Here is a 16678-nt window from a genome sequence, read left to right as displayed (position 1 = left end):
TTTGGTGCCAAAAGTAAAGAAGTGCTCAAAGGATGACAAGGACATTTAACCAGCAGCCAGGTTAGTGGGGCCCCTGCTGGCAGAACATGAAACAATTTGAGCATCAAAAAGAAAAATGAAGGTACGGATTATAACACGTCAAATTAAAAGAAAAAAAAAGAATCCAAAGTGACAATAAAAACTTGAGTTTAAAAGAAAGCACTTCTTTTAATAAAAGAATGCCAAGTAAAACATGCGTATGGAATAATTAGAAAACCTGCATTTTGCAATCACCAGCAAAATAAATCATTCAGCAGGAGTCATCAACTGATGCTAAAATAACAGGATGAACTTTTATTGAAGAATAGGATATTTATATCCTCTCAAATTATCACCTTGTAGACCTTACTAAGAGGTAGAGAGGACTACCTTTCCAATGCAGGGAGATGGTAGACACCACCCGGACCAAGGGATCAAACTATAGCCAATAGTAGGGCAAACTGGCATTGTGTGTCTCCTGGTATGATGCAATGTAGTCTTCTTACCAAAAATATCTAACCTGGATCCCGTCATGAGAAAACAATCAGAAAAATCTAGAATATAGCACTAGTATGTCAGACAACTGACCTGGGCTCTTCTAGAATAGCAGTCATAAAAGCCTTTTTAAAAAAAGGCAGGAAAGGGGAGGAGGGAGAGGCAGAGAGTTGTACTGTACTAAATTAAAAGATGTGACAATGAAATGCAATGTATGATCCCTGATTGGATCCTGGGGCAGGACAGTATACATGGTATTTGGGGGAAATCTGAATATGGATTGTGGCTTAAACAACACTAATTTATCAACAGTGATTATTAAGGGTGTCACATATACACACTTTTTCAGGAGTTTGAGGAAACAAACAAATAACATTACCTTTGATGGGTTAATTACAATATTTCTGGCTGAGCCATGTTCATCTCCAGTGAAGGCTGGCTGATTATTGAAGCCTTGCTTTACATTCACAGCAGTAAGTTCATCCTGTTCAAGAGACGGTATTGATTAAGCAGAAGGATGTAAAAGCTTCAACATAATCCCACATATTGCATCCTAAGTAATGGCTAAATTTGTTATACTCTGTAGAGGAGAATTCTTGAAAGGACAACAATCAAAGAAGGCAGAAATTAAAGTTTAAACACCAATACATAAATACATAAATGTGTAGAGGGATGAAGCAAATGTTAACTGTTGACTCTAGGTGCAGAGTATATGGGTATTCCTTATACTATTCTTTTTTTTTTTTTTTTTTTGGAGATGGAGTCTCGCTCTGTCGCCCAGCCTGGAGTGCAGGGGCGCAATCTCGGCTTACTGCAACCTCCACCTCTCGGGTTCAAGCCATTCTCCTTTTCCTCAGCCTCCCAAGTAGCTGGGATTACATACAGTCGCCTGCCACGACGCCCGGCTAATTTTTGTATTTTTAGTAGAGATGGGGTTTCACCATTTTGGCCAGGCTGGTCTCGAACTCCTGACCTCAAGTGATCCTCTGGCCTCAGCCTCCCAAAGTGCTGGGATTACAGGTGTAAGCCACCCCACCTGGCCCATTATACTATTCTTTTAACTTTCCTGTAAGTTTAGATTTTTTTTAACTTATAAGTTAGAAAAAGAAAAAAATGAGCAAAAATCTCACTGAAATATAAAATGATAGGATTTTTTTAAGAATTGTTTCCAGGCCGGGCGCGGTGGCTCATGCCTGTAATCCCAGCACTTTGGGAGGCCAAGGCATGTGGATCACCTGAGGTTAGGAGTTCAAGACCAGCCTGGCCAAAATGGGGAGACCCCATCTCTACTAAAAACAAAAATTAGCTGGGCGTGGTGGTAGGTGCCTGTGATCCCAGCTACTCTGCAGGCTGAGGCAGGAAAATCGCTAGAACCTGGGAGGCGGAGGTTGAAGTGAGCAGAGATCGCACCACTGCACTCCAGCCTGGGTGACAGAGTGAGACTCCATCTCAAAAAAAAAAAAAAAGGAATTGTTTCCAGAGAGCCCACAGTTTGATTCTCCATTCCTGGCCAACCCCTATGCACACACCTGTTTTATGTTTAAGAAAGCTGGCTCACCAACTTACCCAAGACTAACGGTAAATTAAAGACAGAAACAAAAGGTGCCTAGGCACACGCCTTATGATTACAGCCACACAACATCACAACCTACAACTGAAGGGAAGTTTAGAGCTGCAATGTTTTCTCACGTATTTTGGCTCACTTGATCTTTGCCAACTCCAATTCCAAGGGAGACAGTAGGTATGTATCTTCATGCCCGTTGTACAGATGAGAAAAGTGTGCCTCACTAAGCTAGTGCAGCAACTGGACAAAGCCAGCATGGAAATACTATCTTCTAAATCCTAGACTAGGAAGAGAAATTTCCATGACACCATGCCACCAAAGAACAAATGCCACATGAAAATGTGGTCTAAAAATATGTGCTTACAACTCCTACTCTCCTTAAAAAGATCTCCTACTGGATAGATACAGGAATACTTTTCCAAGGTCACAACACATGAAAAATAACCCAAGGCTTTAAAAAAGAAAAAAAAAAAAACCCTCTTGCCCTACCCAGATTATCATTGAGTTATGGAACTACATCAGAGTTCCTAAAATACAGACCTGAAAGAATAAGAGGGAGAGATTTGAGTAAATGAAGCTACCTCCTGCTCCCCTCACTCCAAGCCAAGAAATAATCCTAGTAACAGTTGGAGTAATGGTAGCCACGGCACAAGAATAAGATACACTTATTCCTCTATGTAACTGCTGAATGCATAAAATGAAAAACAGCAATTGATCAAAATCACTGCTATGATTAATCAAGAAGCTTAGAACAAAATAGTTTATGACATTTAAGCACCTGACCAAACTCTATAAAGGTCACCCTAGCTGAGAAAGAGGTGTCCTGGAGACATGCCATGTAACTTTACTTAATTATGTGTGCTCTTACTAATGCCTTGGCGGGCCACTGTTTTGGCGGGTTTTCAAAAGACCCCTCTATAGGAAATTTCACTCTATGGTAATCAAGTCTCCTCCAAGCATAGAAGGTCACTGAAATCGTGATCCGCACAGAATATGAGTTACATGTACATTATCAGAAGATATCTCCAAACTGCTCCTACATTTTCAAATAAAGTATGTGAAAATATAGAGCAAAACTACATAATGCATATTTTAAGTCAGAAAGGTTTCAGTCAACTTAAAGCAAATGTGCTACCAAAATTTCAGTAGTCTCTGAGTCAAAGAAAGTAGGAGTACCAGCAGTGAGCTCAGGGGGAAAGTAGGATGAGAAAACTGAATATTTATCTTTGATTTGCCATCAGAGTATTATAAGAAACATTGAGTAACAGCATATGTTTTTACTAAAAATACATTCTGGCCTAATCAAGAAGAATGTGTGAGATTTTAAGAACCAGATAGTTTAGTATTGCTTCAGTTTTTACTTTAAACTAACACCAGATCAGATAGCTGCTCATTGTATCCAACTGCTAATCGCTGGGATGAAGAGACACACCCACTCCTGAGTGTGTGCACAAACTCAGAATCCCCAGAAGGAAAAGAACATGGAATGATGAATACATATCTGTCATCTACCTCAGATTTTCCTCAAACTAGAAGCCACACAGATATTATTGGGAGCTTTGAGTTCTGAGAAGTTTAAACTTTGCATTCTAAATTTCACAAAAATACATGTAGAATTTGACCACTTCTCATCACCACCACTGCATCATCTCATGCTTATGCAATGCAATGTCTCCTAACTGGTCTCCTAGCTTCTCCCCTTGCCCCCTGAAGGCCACTTTGACCACAGCAGCCATAGGGAGCTTTTTAAAACTCAAATGAGACCATGTCACTCCTGCTCCAAATGCTCCATTTTACTCAAAGTACAAGCAAAGGCCCTATGACGTCCTAAAAGTTCCTGTGTGATCTTAACCCCATTACCTTTCTGGTCTCATCCCTAACCACACTTCCCTTCACTAACACTGTCTAGTCTCCTTGCAATTTCTCAAACACACCAGCCCAGCATTCTCTAATTAGGGATTTTGCACTGTCTGTTCCCTCTGCCTAGACTGCTCTTTTTCCTGGTATCCACATGGTCAACAACCTGACCACCTTAACTTTTTGCTCAAATTTCACATTCTCAATGAGAAATGTGATGACCCTATTTAAAACTGGAATTGTCCACCCATTCCCTTTACCTCCCAGCATTCCTAATCCTTCAACAATCCATAGCATTTATCACCTAAAACACACTATAATTTACTTAGAATGTGTATTGGTTGTCTCCTCAACAAGAAGATAAGGTGCATAAAACTGGGGATCTTTATTTTGTTGACAAACGCAGGCCAAGCACAGAGTGCACAGATGCAATGCCTGGCAAATAGCACACATCGCAGCTGTTCAATAAATATTTGTTCAAAGAATAAATGAAAGACATCCTATTCTGAACAATTAACATGAGCATATTCTGAGTCACTACCTCATGAATTTGGAGTTGTAATTTCATTTGTGTTTCTAACTAGCACTGCTTTGTCACCCAGAGTAGGGGCACTCAACCCATCAAACCCCACACACCATCCTGAAAACAAACATTTTATAACATCGATTTCCCTAGTGTGAAATGAAATTCATAGATAACTTACCTATATCAATATTTTTTAAATCAATATAATGCTCTCGTTCTAAAATTTTTAAAAAGGAAAGTAACTTAAAATAGGCACTTCAACAGGAAACGCTCAGGCACACTACAATGGACTCTCACAACTGAAAGTGTGGTCCATGGCCCTGGAGCACTGGCATTACCTGCAAGCCTGTTAGAAAGGCAGAATCTCACTCCTCCCCCAGAGTCACAATCAGCCTCTTAACAAATTCCCACATGATTCATGGACACATTAGACTTTGAAGAAGCAGGGCCCTAGAAGGCAGAGAATTGCTTGAACCCGAGAGGCGGAGGTTGCAGTGAGCAGAGATCGTGCCGCTGCACTCCAGCCTGGGCAACAGAGCGAGACTCCGTCTCAAAAAAAAAAAAGAAAAAGAAATTGTTAAATGTTTGCTCCTATTCCTAGCATTAGCACAACATAGTAACTACAAAATGCAAACTGATACAGGTGTGCTGTATTGCCATTTCAAATGATCAGGAAGAGCATAACATGAATTTTTTGAAACTGTGATACACTCTTGCTACAGTTTCAAACTAACAAAATAGTCTCCCAACATAGTAAGACGCAACAGTTATATTCCTCAGAAACTCAGTGTGTATTAAATGTATATTAAAATCATACAAAAAATACTTTGAGATCATACGTAAAACAGATTCCCATCTGAGATGGGGAAAAAAAAGTTGAAGGTTTCAGTGACACATCTGAAAGTGCAGGGGACACAGGACAATTTTTCATGGAACCCACTCATCTGCACACTGAAGACAGCCCCACCCACTCAATGGTAGCAGCCACAACCAACTAACTCCTCTTTCCCGCCCAGATTTCCACAGCACTTCCAGTGAGAGCCACAGACCCACCAGAGGAATAGCTTTTATCTTTTAGAGCCCTATTCTGAAAAGGAGGTTCACAGGCTCTGGGTTTAAGAAACACTGAGCTCCATACTGAAGTGTCAGTCAAAATCTTGCTCGTGCTGCAACACGACAACAATGGGGATGCTCTAATTCCAACTCACTAGGCCATCCTCTGGCTCGCAGTTGTGGTTCCAGGTGGATACACGCTGGCACCAGCTAAGACTGACTGATGGAGATGCAGACAAGAGTGGGGACAGCACTGTGGGTAAGAGCCCAGGGTCCGCAATCAGACAGCTCGAATTTAAACCCCCTACTCCATTTAAGAGGGACTCTAAGCAAGCTCTGGGACCATTGCTGTGCCTCCGTTTCCTCAACTGTAAAACGGGGATAGTAATAGTTTCTACCACGTTATCTCCATAACCCAGTTCAAAAAAAAAAACAAAGCCCAGAGAGAAACTAACTTGACCAAGGTCACACAGTAGTGAAGAACTCCAAAAAGTCTATGCTCCCAACCACCAAACCATATAAAAATGGCTGGCAATTAGCATTGCTCCTATTGTTCGTATCACATTTTTGGTTCCAGAAAGTGATAACCTGAAGCTCTAGTGAGAAGAGATACAAAAAGCCTTCTTGGGAAATTAAAAAGACCCTTTCCTTAAAGCAGTGGCTCTCTAACTTTTACATCTATCAGAATCCTCTGAAGAACTTGCTAAAGCACAGCTGCTGGTCCCACCCACAGAGTTCCCACTTCAGTAGGTCAGGGGTGGTGCCTGAGAATCTGTATTTCTAACAACTTCCCAGGTGATGCTGATACAGAGACCATGCTAACATGAAGACTTGAGGTTTCTGCCTCTCTAGAAAACCGGGGTTTCCATGCCCAGTGCCAGTACAGGTCTCACCACCAGGAAGAAAATGGATGTCCCATCTTGGCTCGACAGCAGCAGATCCCAAGAGGAAAAGTCCATTCAGAATTCTCTACCATACCCCCTTCCTTCCCTCACTGTAAGGGCACAAACGCAAAGCTACACACACACACACACACACACACACACACACACAGATCCAGGAAGGAACCAAGTGTATAAAGTTTTCACTTCACTCCTTTAACTTCCTGTAGAACACTAGGGCCACAGAGCCAAAAAAGAAGCTGTCACTTCTGTGAGGTTTATTAGTACAAAACTTTAGGTCAGGGACCTAGAGAAACTAAGTGAAAGGAGGTAAAAATCCAGAGCATCACAACCAAAAAAATGCACCCTGATGGTCTATTTCCTGAAGTTTCTGAGAAGAGTTAACATTAATGACAAAAATCCAAAAGATAAGAATAAGATTCAAGTTCCAGAGTGTTAACTATTGTTGCTTAGACATTATTTCTCAAACTCCAGTAATGCACCAATAGACCCCTTTTAGAGGAAAACCACAGCCTCAGGGAGTCCTCAGACCCCAAGTTTGGGAAACTGGGCTGGACATGGACACTTAATGGTATTAGGCAGCATTAAGAGATTCCAAACAAGAGGTAATGCGTGTCACCTGAACTCAAATAACAAACTTTTATGACACTGCTCTGAAGGCTTTTGTCAAGTCTAATCAGGCAAAAATAGAAAGAGGAGAGTCCAAATTTTGGAACAGCATGCCTCTAAAACCCCCAAGCCAGAATGTTTAAGGGACACAAATAGCTTCCTCTTGTACTAGCCCCGAACCTCTTCAAAGATGTCTTGAAATAATGGAGGGTCACAGCCACCAAAATTCTTACAATGCCTTTCCTTACAGAGTTTTAAGCTTGTTCACTATATCTAGCCAACAGTTCTTATAATAGAACTTCCAGCAACTACTTTGCCCATCTGCAAAGGTGAGGCAACTAAGATCCCAAAAACATGAGGCACACACAACAGTTAGTCAAGATCTTGTTCCCAGGGTTGTGCTCTGGGAACCAGATCAACAGCACTGAACCTTTTAAAAGGACTCTTATTAAAGGCTGAACATCTTACTATTGTACAACATGGAAAGTAAGAGAAAAAATAAAGCACTTTTAATAACTGTTGGGAAGCAGAAAAGACCATGAATCCAGACATACTTTTAAATATGTTTAACATTAACAGCATCTAGGGCAAAATAGTCGTACACACATGTCCAAGACCAAGTATTAACTAAGCCAAGAGACAATGCCAGCTGAGAATGTGAATTCACAGTCCTCACCAAGCGGCCCAGAGTAGCAGTGCACCAAACCATTGTGCACATGGATTTCAACAGGTTTACAACAAAGTAATCCAAACATAGAGAAAGGAGAACTCTCACACCTCTTGTCATTGGTTTCGACTAAAATAACAAGCTTTAAAGCAATTCGAGGGAGACAGGCACACAGAGAGAAACAGAAACCAAAGTCCAGAAAATAGTCCATGCTAATATGAAAGGCCTGTGTTCACTCTGTATTTTTGTATTCTACACTGATAACAAAAATCAGACCTTCGGCCCAGTGCGGTGGCTCACGCCTGTAATCCCAGCACTTTGGGAGGCCGAGGCAGGCAGATCCCGAGAGATCAGGAGATTGAGGCCACCCTGGCTAACACGGTGAAACCCCGTCTCTACTTAAAATACAAAAAAATTGCCGGGCGTGGTGGCTGGCGGCTGCGTGTAGTCCCAGCTACTCGGGAGGCAGGAGAATCACTTGAACCCGGGAGGCAGAGGTTGCAGTGAGCCGAGATTGCACCACTGCACTCCAGCCTGGGCGACAGAGCGAGACTCCATCTCAAAAAATAAAATAAAATAAAATTCAGACCTTCGATACTTCGGGTAACCTCCAACTGCATCCATAAATCTCATGCATTTACCTTGAACTTCACAGAATGATCTTATTTTTTGGATCACTTTCAAAGCAATCTTTTAATTTCAATGAAATGTTTCACTGGGAAAGTGAAAACATTTTGATGCTAGTTTGGGAATTTCTTAAGCTCTTTTGCACTTAAGAAAAAAATAAGCTCAGTTTAACACAATTTTCAACGGTCATCTCAAAGTCAGATAATGCAAACAAATACATACTACAGACACTCACAACCTCCTGAGCGTCACCATCTATCGTACAGAACATGAGCAGAAATTCCCAATTTTCTCCATCCCCTAGTCACATCTAACAAACCAGTTCCGTGACGATTCAATGAACTGGACAGAAATGTCCACCAGGGATGAGAAAGCCGCAGAAGTAGAAAAATATCCCTCTATGCGCTAGTCAGGAAGGCTGAGTTAGCTCAAGTCTTACTCAGACAAACAAAACACTTTTCATGGTTTTATAGCTATATTTCCTAGCCTTGTCCACCTCTCCCCCAAAAGAACATTCTCTCAGACCCCCAAGGATGTCTGTAAACCCCAGTCTGGGAAACTGGGCTATGATAATCCCCATCACAGACATATGTAATTGTTACTAGGCAACACCTACAGTTAGCAGATATAAAAGACCTGGAAGATAAGGGAAGAATCTTTTACTCCTCATAACTCATCATTAACCAAACCTATCCATACTTCTCTCAAAACATATCTCCCCTTTATTCCTTCCTTTAAAATACTACAACCCGCCTCCCACCCACCACCCGCCCCTCACCCCACCCCTACCAACTGAGGCAGCTGTTACAGCAGGATTCGGCTACTGCTCCGCACACATTTCACTCCTGTCCAGCATGCCTACTGGCCCTGGATGAATCTTCCTGAAACAGTTTTCTATTCTGCACTCCCCTATCCGAAAGCATCAGAAGGCTTTCTTCCCTTTTTCCCCTGAGAAGGGAAAAAGCAGCATCTAGCATAACTGTCTACAAACCCTCAATAACATCTCTGGTCTTCTCCCCACTTATCTCTGGCCCCAAATCAAAACACAGTCACCTAGGACTGGCATTCAAAGCCTTAAACAATCAAGCCCAGCATTCTAGCCTTGCTTCCATTCTAAGTGTGCGAGTCACATGGATCTGCGTTTGAATGCATAGCCTTACCTACGATTGAGACTAAGATAACTGATCTCTGTATCTTGGTGGCTTTGTTTGAAAGGAGACAGGAATAACTCACAGGACTGAGGTTACATAAGATTAAATGTGCAGAGTTTAGCACAGTGCCTGGTCCATTATTAAATGCCCTATAAATGGTGGCTATTGTTATTATAGCTGTTTTCTATTTTTGTATTTTAACTTTCATTTAATCTATTTTATTATATGCCACCCCACATACGCTGTCTTTTCAACCTCTAAGCCTTACGTCATGCCATTCCCACCCTCTGAAATACATTATTATGAAATATTTTATATTTTTCAAGCCACAACTCAAGGCTTGCTCCCCATCCTTCATTCGATTAACAAATAATTATGCATACAGACTCTGCTAAGTCCAGGGGATTCCATAGTGAGCGAATTGCAAGTGTTATAAATACCCCAAACTGCCTGCTCAGAAAGCACGTAACAGTGGCTTAAACTAGTCTGGGGAGTTAGACAAGAATGCTCTGAAAAGGTGGCCTTTGACCTGAGCTCTGACTGCAAAGTAGGAGTTAACTTCAAGAGGACAGCCTCTTACAGTGGTAAGCTTCTGATATTTTGCATGAAATGATATAATATTAACTCTAAGGAGATCATGAATAGGTGGGGTGTAGATTGTAATTCCTAGAGCAACAACTCCAAAAAACAACACAAGTAAGTATAACTAAAATGCAATTGGTAAACAAAAGTTATTTTTAAAATAGTCTAATAATCCAAAAAAATAAGCTGGGGACACAGAAAACAAATAGTAAAATGGTAGACCCAAAGCCAACCCTATCAATAAGCACATTAAAAGCTAATTAAATATTCATGGACTAAGACTCCAATTAGAAGACTGGAATTGTCAGAATGAGTAAAAAAGTAGAGCCCAACTACAGGCTATACTTTAAATATAAAGACATACTTTAAATATAGAGACAGATAAGTTGATAGGAAATGGATGAAAAAGACATATACCATGCAAACAATAAACATAAAAGAGTTGAAGTAGCTGTATTAATATCAGATATAGTAGACTTCAAGACAAAAAGTATTATCAGAGATAAAGAGGGACAAGTCATAATGATAAAAAGGTCAATTCATCAGAAAGGCATAACAATCATTGGTGCATGTGTGCCTAACAAGAGAAAAGACAGAGGATGGGCATGGATAAAGTCTGCAACATTGGGAAAATTAAAGAAAGAATGCTGTCATAGCAGTAGCAGGAAGTGGAATGCAGCTGTAAAAGATAAGAATGAAGCAGTACAGGTTGGGGGAGAGACTATGCAGGGTCTGTGAACCAAGTAAAGAGCTTCTGTCTTTATCATAAGAACAGTAAAGGTTTTAAGCAAGAAGGTGACATCAGGCGGGGCATGGTGGCTCATGCCTGTAATCCTAGTACTTTGGGAGGCTGAGGCAGGAGGACTGCTTGAGACCAGGAGTTTCATATTAACCTGCCCAACATGGCGAGACCCTGTCTGTCTCTTAAAAAAAGAAAAAGAAGGAAGGAAGGAAGGAAGGAAGGAAGGAAGGAAGGAAGGAAGGAAGGAAGGAAGGAAGGAAAGAAAAACAGAAGGTGACATTATCCAACTTGAATAGAAGTGCAGTGTGGACAACTGACTAGAGTAGGGTCAGACCAACTGGGAGGCTGAGGGTAAGGGGATTGGGACCAGTTACCAGGCTCTCATGAGAGTTGGAAGATCAGATAATAGTAGCTTGGACCAAGATGGTGGTGGTGGAAGTAAAGAGAAGGAAGAAATGGAGGGATATTTAGGAGGGAAACCCAACAGGATTTACGTTGATTTCTTGGATGGAATGACAAACAGCAAGGTTGTCAACGATGTCCTAGACTTTTGGGATGGTATATCTCCCCCATGTTGGGGGCTTTTTGCAGAGGAAGGGGAGCAGATCACAAGTTCAGGTATAAACATCGTAAGTTTGAGGCATCAGACACACAGAGAAAATGTTTCTAGTAGGCACTCAGCTATACAGGTCTAGAGAAGTCTAGGCTGGAGTCTTAAAGTCGTGAGTCGTCTGCATATGGCTAGTGACTGAAGCCTGCAGATGGCTGGGATCACCTAGAGAGAAGGTCAAGTGAGAAAAGACCAGGACCTAAGACAGACCCTGGGAAAAATCCACTATTGATTTAATAGCCAGTTAGAGGAGGATAAGCCTTCAAAAAAGACTGAGACAGTGTGGCCAGAGGGGAGAGAAGGAAACTAGGAGTGTTTTACCTCAGAAGCTGAGGGAAGAAACTGCTTCCCAAAGGGAAGGAGCAACAGAATCAAGTGCTGCAGGGAACATGGCCATTCCGGGTGACCTGAGAGGGGTGTCTCAGCAGAAAGATGAGGGCAGAGCCAGACTCGAAAGAGCAGAGGAAGAAGTGGGAGGTGAGGAAGACAGTGAGTACACTGGATGCTTCTGGAAGTCTGGAGAAAAAGGAGGAGAGATGCAAACATGGGGTCTAAGGTAGGAGATCTAAGATGTGAGAGCTTGGTGCATGTTTTAATCACACGAGGAAGAAGGCGATGAAGGAAGCGATTGAAGCTAACAGGAAGAAAGGGAGATGGCAGATAAGTTCAAGCTCCTGAGAAAACAGGAGGGGATGAGCTGCCAACCCAGGCCCTAGAAGGCAATAGCTAGTACCAGACCAACTCAGGAGGATGTGCAGAGGAGGATCTGGAGACAGCCCCTGGAGCCACACTGTGATGGGTAGAATTGGGTCCCTCAAAGAGATATATCAAAGTCCTAACCCCTGTACCTGTGCATGGGACATTCTTTGGAAACAGGGTTTCTGCGGATATGACCAAGTTAAGACAGTCATGCTGAATTAGGGTGGGTCCTAATCTGGCATAGCTAATGTCCACATATAGAAGGGATGGACACAGAGGGAAGACACTAATGTGAAGACAGAGGCAGAGATTGGAGTTAGGCTGCCACAACCAAGGAATACTTGGAGCTAGCAGAAGCTGGAGGAGGCAAGGAAGGGTCCTGCACTAGAGGCTTCAGAGGAAGGATGGCCCTGCATATGTTGATTTCAAGCTTGCAGCCTCCAGAACCATGAGAGAATAAATGTCCACTGCTTTAAGCCACCAAATGTTTGGTACTTCATTACAGCAGCCCTAGGAAATGAAAACATACAGGTAGGGGAGGGCAGGCTCTGCTCTATTCCCCATGGCAAGACTGTCCCCTAAAACCAGGATCCAGGCCATTTAGCAGCAGCACGGGAACCATTACTGCAGAGTCTACAATGGCCAAGAAAAGCAGCTTCACTAAGGCTCTGGATAAGCAGACATCTCGGCCGCTGACTGCACAGCAATAGGGACTGATTTCTACTTGGAGCTCCTCTACTTGACATGATACTTAATAGCTGTTTGAGAAGTTTTTTAAAGGAGGCTGGGGAAGAATTCCCCATTGCAGCCAAAATATTTATAAGAGAAAGCATTAATACCAGCCGCCTGAAGAGGGCCAGAGGTAGGGGCCTGACTTAGGAAAGGCAGGACTTCCCTAAAAGGTCACCTTGTCCTTCTCCTGCCCCAACCCTTCTAACACCAGAGCCACATTTGCATCAAAGGCACATATGAAAGTCAGCTCTTTACATCCACTGTCACCTATACTGCTATTAGCATTCACCCCCATCCAAATCACACCTGCAGGCCATCAATCACTAACTGTGGGGACCAACAAAACCAAAAGGATATGAGCTCAACACAAAACAGCAAATACTATCTTAACATCTGTACCTAGAGCAGGCAAAAAGAAAAAAAATCATGGTAATAATACCACTCCCTCACATTTAAACAGCACATTCATGACCATCCTCATAACAGACAAGTGGCTTAGGCAGGATGTGTCCCATTTTATAGGGTGAGAAACTGAGGCTGAGAGGTGAGAAGTAAAATGGATGGTTAGGTGGCCATATGAGAAGCAAGCCCCAAATAGGTCCAATGTATGCTCCAAGACAGTGAAATCTTTGAGGAGAGCACAGTGTGATTCCAACAAACTTAAACTAGAATCCGACCTCCCTTTCTCTTCTGCGAAATGTAGATCACCCCACCTACCTCACATGTCTACTGTAAAGGGTAAGTGGAAATCAGTTGTGATACAATCAACACAGTAACTGGCACGCACACTAAGTACTTTAAAAATGGTATCACCATCATTATAATTATGATCTTTTGTATGACCAGCACATATGGCCCAAACTGAGCACATGACTGACTACTCAGTAAATTCAATTTAGATGGAAATGTCCACCATGAATGAAGTGTTGAACACACAGCTCTCAGAAGTGCCAATTTCCCATGACAACCTCCTTCATCCTACCCAGAAGTGTCCTAGTGAGACAGGCAGTTCCTCCTCCCTCATTTAAAAGTGGGAGAGAGCCTCTGATTCCAATTATATCAAAATATACTTAGCATTTACTCCACTCTTATCTAAATAATTGTATCCCATTAATTAATTCATATTCAAATCACATTCAAATGCATATCACCCTCTGATATCAAACACCTGGATGTGGCTCTCAGAAAAAAAATCTAGGAAACTGCAGGAGAAAAATACTTGAACTTTTAGATTTGCATATTCATAAAGCAAGAAAGACTTAAGGTATTTGCTAGTTTATTCTGCCCAGAATTATATTTAAGGCAGCCTCAAAAGATAGTTTTCTCTTTAGATCCCTTATTGCTGAGGTATGCCATATAGTTCTTGCATTGCAATCTTACATAACAAATTTTTCCTTTAAATCATTTTTCACAGAGTACTTAACAAGCTAGTGTGCTAGGTGATCTGAGGGCAGAGAACACAAACATAAGCCATGGTTTCTGTCCTCTGAAGTCCAGTTAATTGACTTACACTTAGCCATTATGTAGCTCCTTTCTTTTATCCTTCTTTCCCACCTCAATTCCATCTCTGACCCCACGCTCAGCACACATCTGCAGGAAGCCATGTTGTGGGAGACAAAAGAATGATTCCCCACCAAATGTATTGCAAATTCATGAAAAATAACAAGGCTGGGTGCAGTGCTTCACGTCTATAACCCCAACACTTTGCGAGGCCCAGGCGAGACGATCGCTTGATTGTCCAGGAATTCAAGATCAGCCTGGGCAACACAGTGAGACCTTGTCTCTACAAAAAACAACATAAATAAAAATTAGCCAGGCATGGTCTCAGCTACTTAGGAGGCAAAGGTGGAAGGATTGCTTGAGCCCAGAAGGTAGAGGTTGCAGTGAACCATGTTCACTGCAGAACATCCTTCTTCTTCTGGCTTGGAAAAGAGGGGAAAGAGAATGGAAATGTCTCTTTTTTGCTGTTGGTGGTGGCAATTTTGTTCGTTACTTTTAGGCCAATTATTCAGAAACGGGCTAAATGTATAATTTTGAGTCAAGGAAACAAATTTCCCCTGGTAAACCTCAGAAAAACTAGTCTAAACAGTTAACCTCTGTTAGCACTTCTCAGCCTCCACCGTTTTTATTTTCAGGGGGCTTGCTCATCCTCCACCAAGCTTAGGAAACCTTCCAAGCAAATCTGGTGATTAACTATCACCCAAGCAGCCCACAAGGAGGTCAATAACAGGCGTTAAAGGGAGATTTAAAGCACAGGACAAGCAGTATAAACCAAAGCTACAAGGGCCCTTTTAATAATAAGACCTTCAAGTAAACCAGTTAATGCCAGTTAGAAGTCACAGGGTGGGTGGGAGTCTGAGTATTCATTCCAATTCAGCACCCAAGGAATTCAAATGCCTGTCCCATCACTGAAGACTGAGTACAAAACTGTGTCACTCTGAGGTCCTCAAGCAACAGGACCTACTATCCTAGCTGAACAGTGTTCCAAGAAATATGAGTGTTGTCTATTCTCCTCTCTTCCTTTCCTTTGACCAATCTGTCACCAACTGCCAATTCTTCTCCAGTCCTATTTAAAGCCCTGATCAGTCGGGCTCTTTTTACTTCACGCTTTGGTTACTAGAGTCATCTCCCTCCCAGCCTCTCCGACTCCACTCTCTCCCACACTGGATTTATTAGGCATGAGCTAGTGAGATAAATCTAACAGCAAAACCACGTGAGCTCACCACCATCCCCCACCCCCCAACCTGCTGGGGCTCCAGCAGACGCTCCACCAGGCCTGATCTGCAGAAAAACTGCCCCCCTCCTCCTCCCTTCCAGCTTTTTCTTATGAGAGGGTACAGCATGTCCCACCCATTCAGGTCCTGCCTTTCTCAAGACCCTGCATCAGCCAGTGTATCCTCCATGTATCCAGCCCTCTCTTTTCTGAACTCACGCAGCATTCTTAGACTCACTATATAAATAGAGCAGAATGTTTACAGCATGGGCTCAGAGAGTCCAACTCCATCACTATGCCACTCAATGACCCTGGGCAAGTTAAGTACCTCTCTGTGCCTCAGTTTGTTCATTTCTAAGCAAGAGATAATAATGACCACCTCACAGGTACCATGAGGCTGGCATAAAACCAAACACCTAAAGCACTCAGAACAACGAACACAATAAATAGCGGCTATTATAATGTCATGTGGCACTTTGTACACTCTACGGAATGTTATTCTTCAATTTTCAAATAAATAAATAAAACTAATGAATTAGTCATTTTAAAAATTGTTTTATGTGGGTAGGTAAACCGACATTAACTTCTAGAGCATTGCTACCACCCTGAGTGTGGCCTGATACTGTCACTGGTCCTCAACATAAAATGTGCAAAAACTGAGAGTATTTGAAAACTTTTACAGCAATTTGACATTACCACTACATTCAAGCAGCATCTCATTTTCCTGGTAATTCATTTTTATATTAATCTACAACAGATTGAAAATTAATTTTTCTAAAAACTGATCCTTCGCCACAGTTATTTTGAGAAGCACATTTCTAGAGGAGACAGATAGGAGGCTTCTATTTCTTTTCTACACCCCCATATCACCTAACACAGTGGAAGACACATACCAAGTACTAAGTAAATGAAAATATAATTTCAAAAACATTTCAATTAGTCAATAACTTAAAAGCAGATTCAAGTGAGTAGTAGAAATGTAAATAGTGTCTCCAATTTATAAAGAATCTTTTTCAAGAGGGAGTTTACATTTAGTCTGAAACTGACCAGAGTAAAAACAACTCTGACCCCAAAAATATTTTCCATACTGTCAAATAACAGCACTGTGTGAAGCTTTATTAAAAAAGAAGA

General features: G+C 41.9%; 1 protein-coding gene across 7 annotated transcripts in view; it reads right to left on the bottom strand.

The window, feature by feature from the left end:
• The window catches only part of MED12L (mediator complex subunit 12L), a 348784-nt gene that overhangs the window by 317129 nt on the left and 14977 nt on the right, over positions 1 to 16678 (bottom strand). For all 7 annotated transcript variants that reach the window (XM_055382979.2, XM_019023183.4, XM_055382977.2 and 4 more), the window contains exon 3: positions 893 to 997. In XM_055382979.2, the coding sequence (XP_055238954.2) occupies positions 893 to 997 (105 nt within the window). The remainder of the gene's footprint in view (positions 1 to 892; positions 998 to 16678) is intronic.

This window comes from Gorilla gorilla, chromosome 2 (genome assembly GCF_029281585.2).
Source record: "Gorilla gorilla gorilla isolate KB3781 chromosome 2, NHGRI_mGorGor1-v2.1_pri, whole genome shotgun sequence".
NCBI classification, from domain to species: Eukaryota; Metazoa; Chordata; class Mammalia; order Primates; family Hominidae; genus Gorilla; species Gorilla gorilla.
Note: the sequence above shows the minus strand (reverse complement) of the source record. Positions and strands in the feature narration are given on the sequence as shown.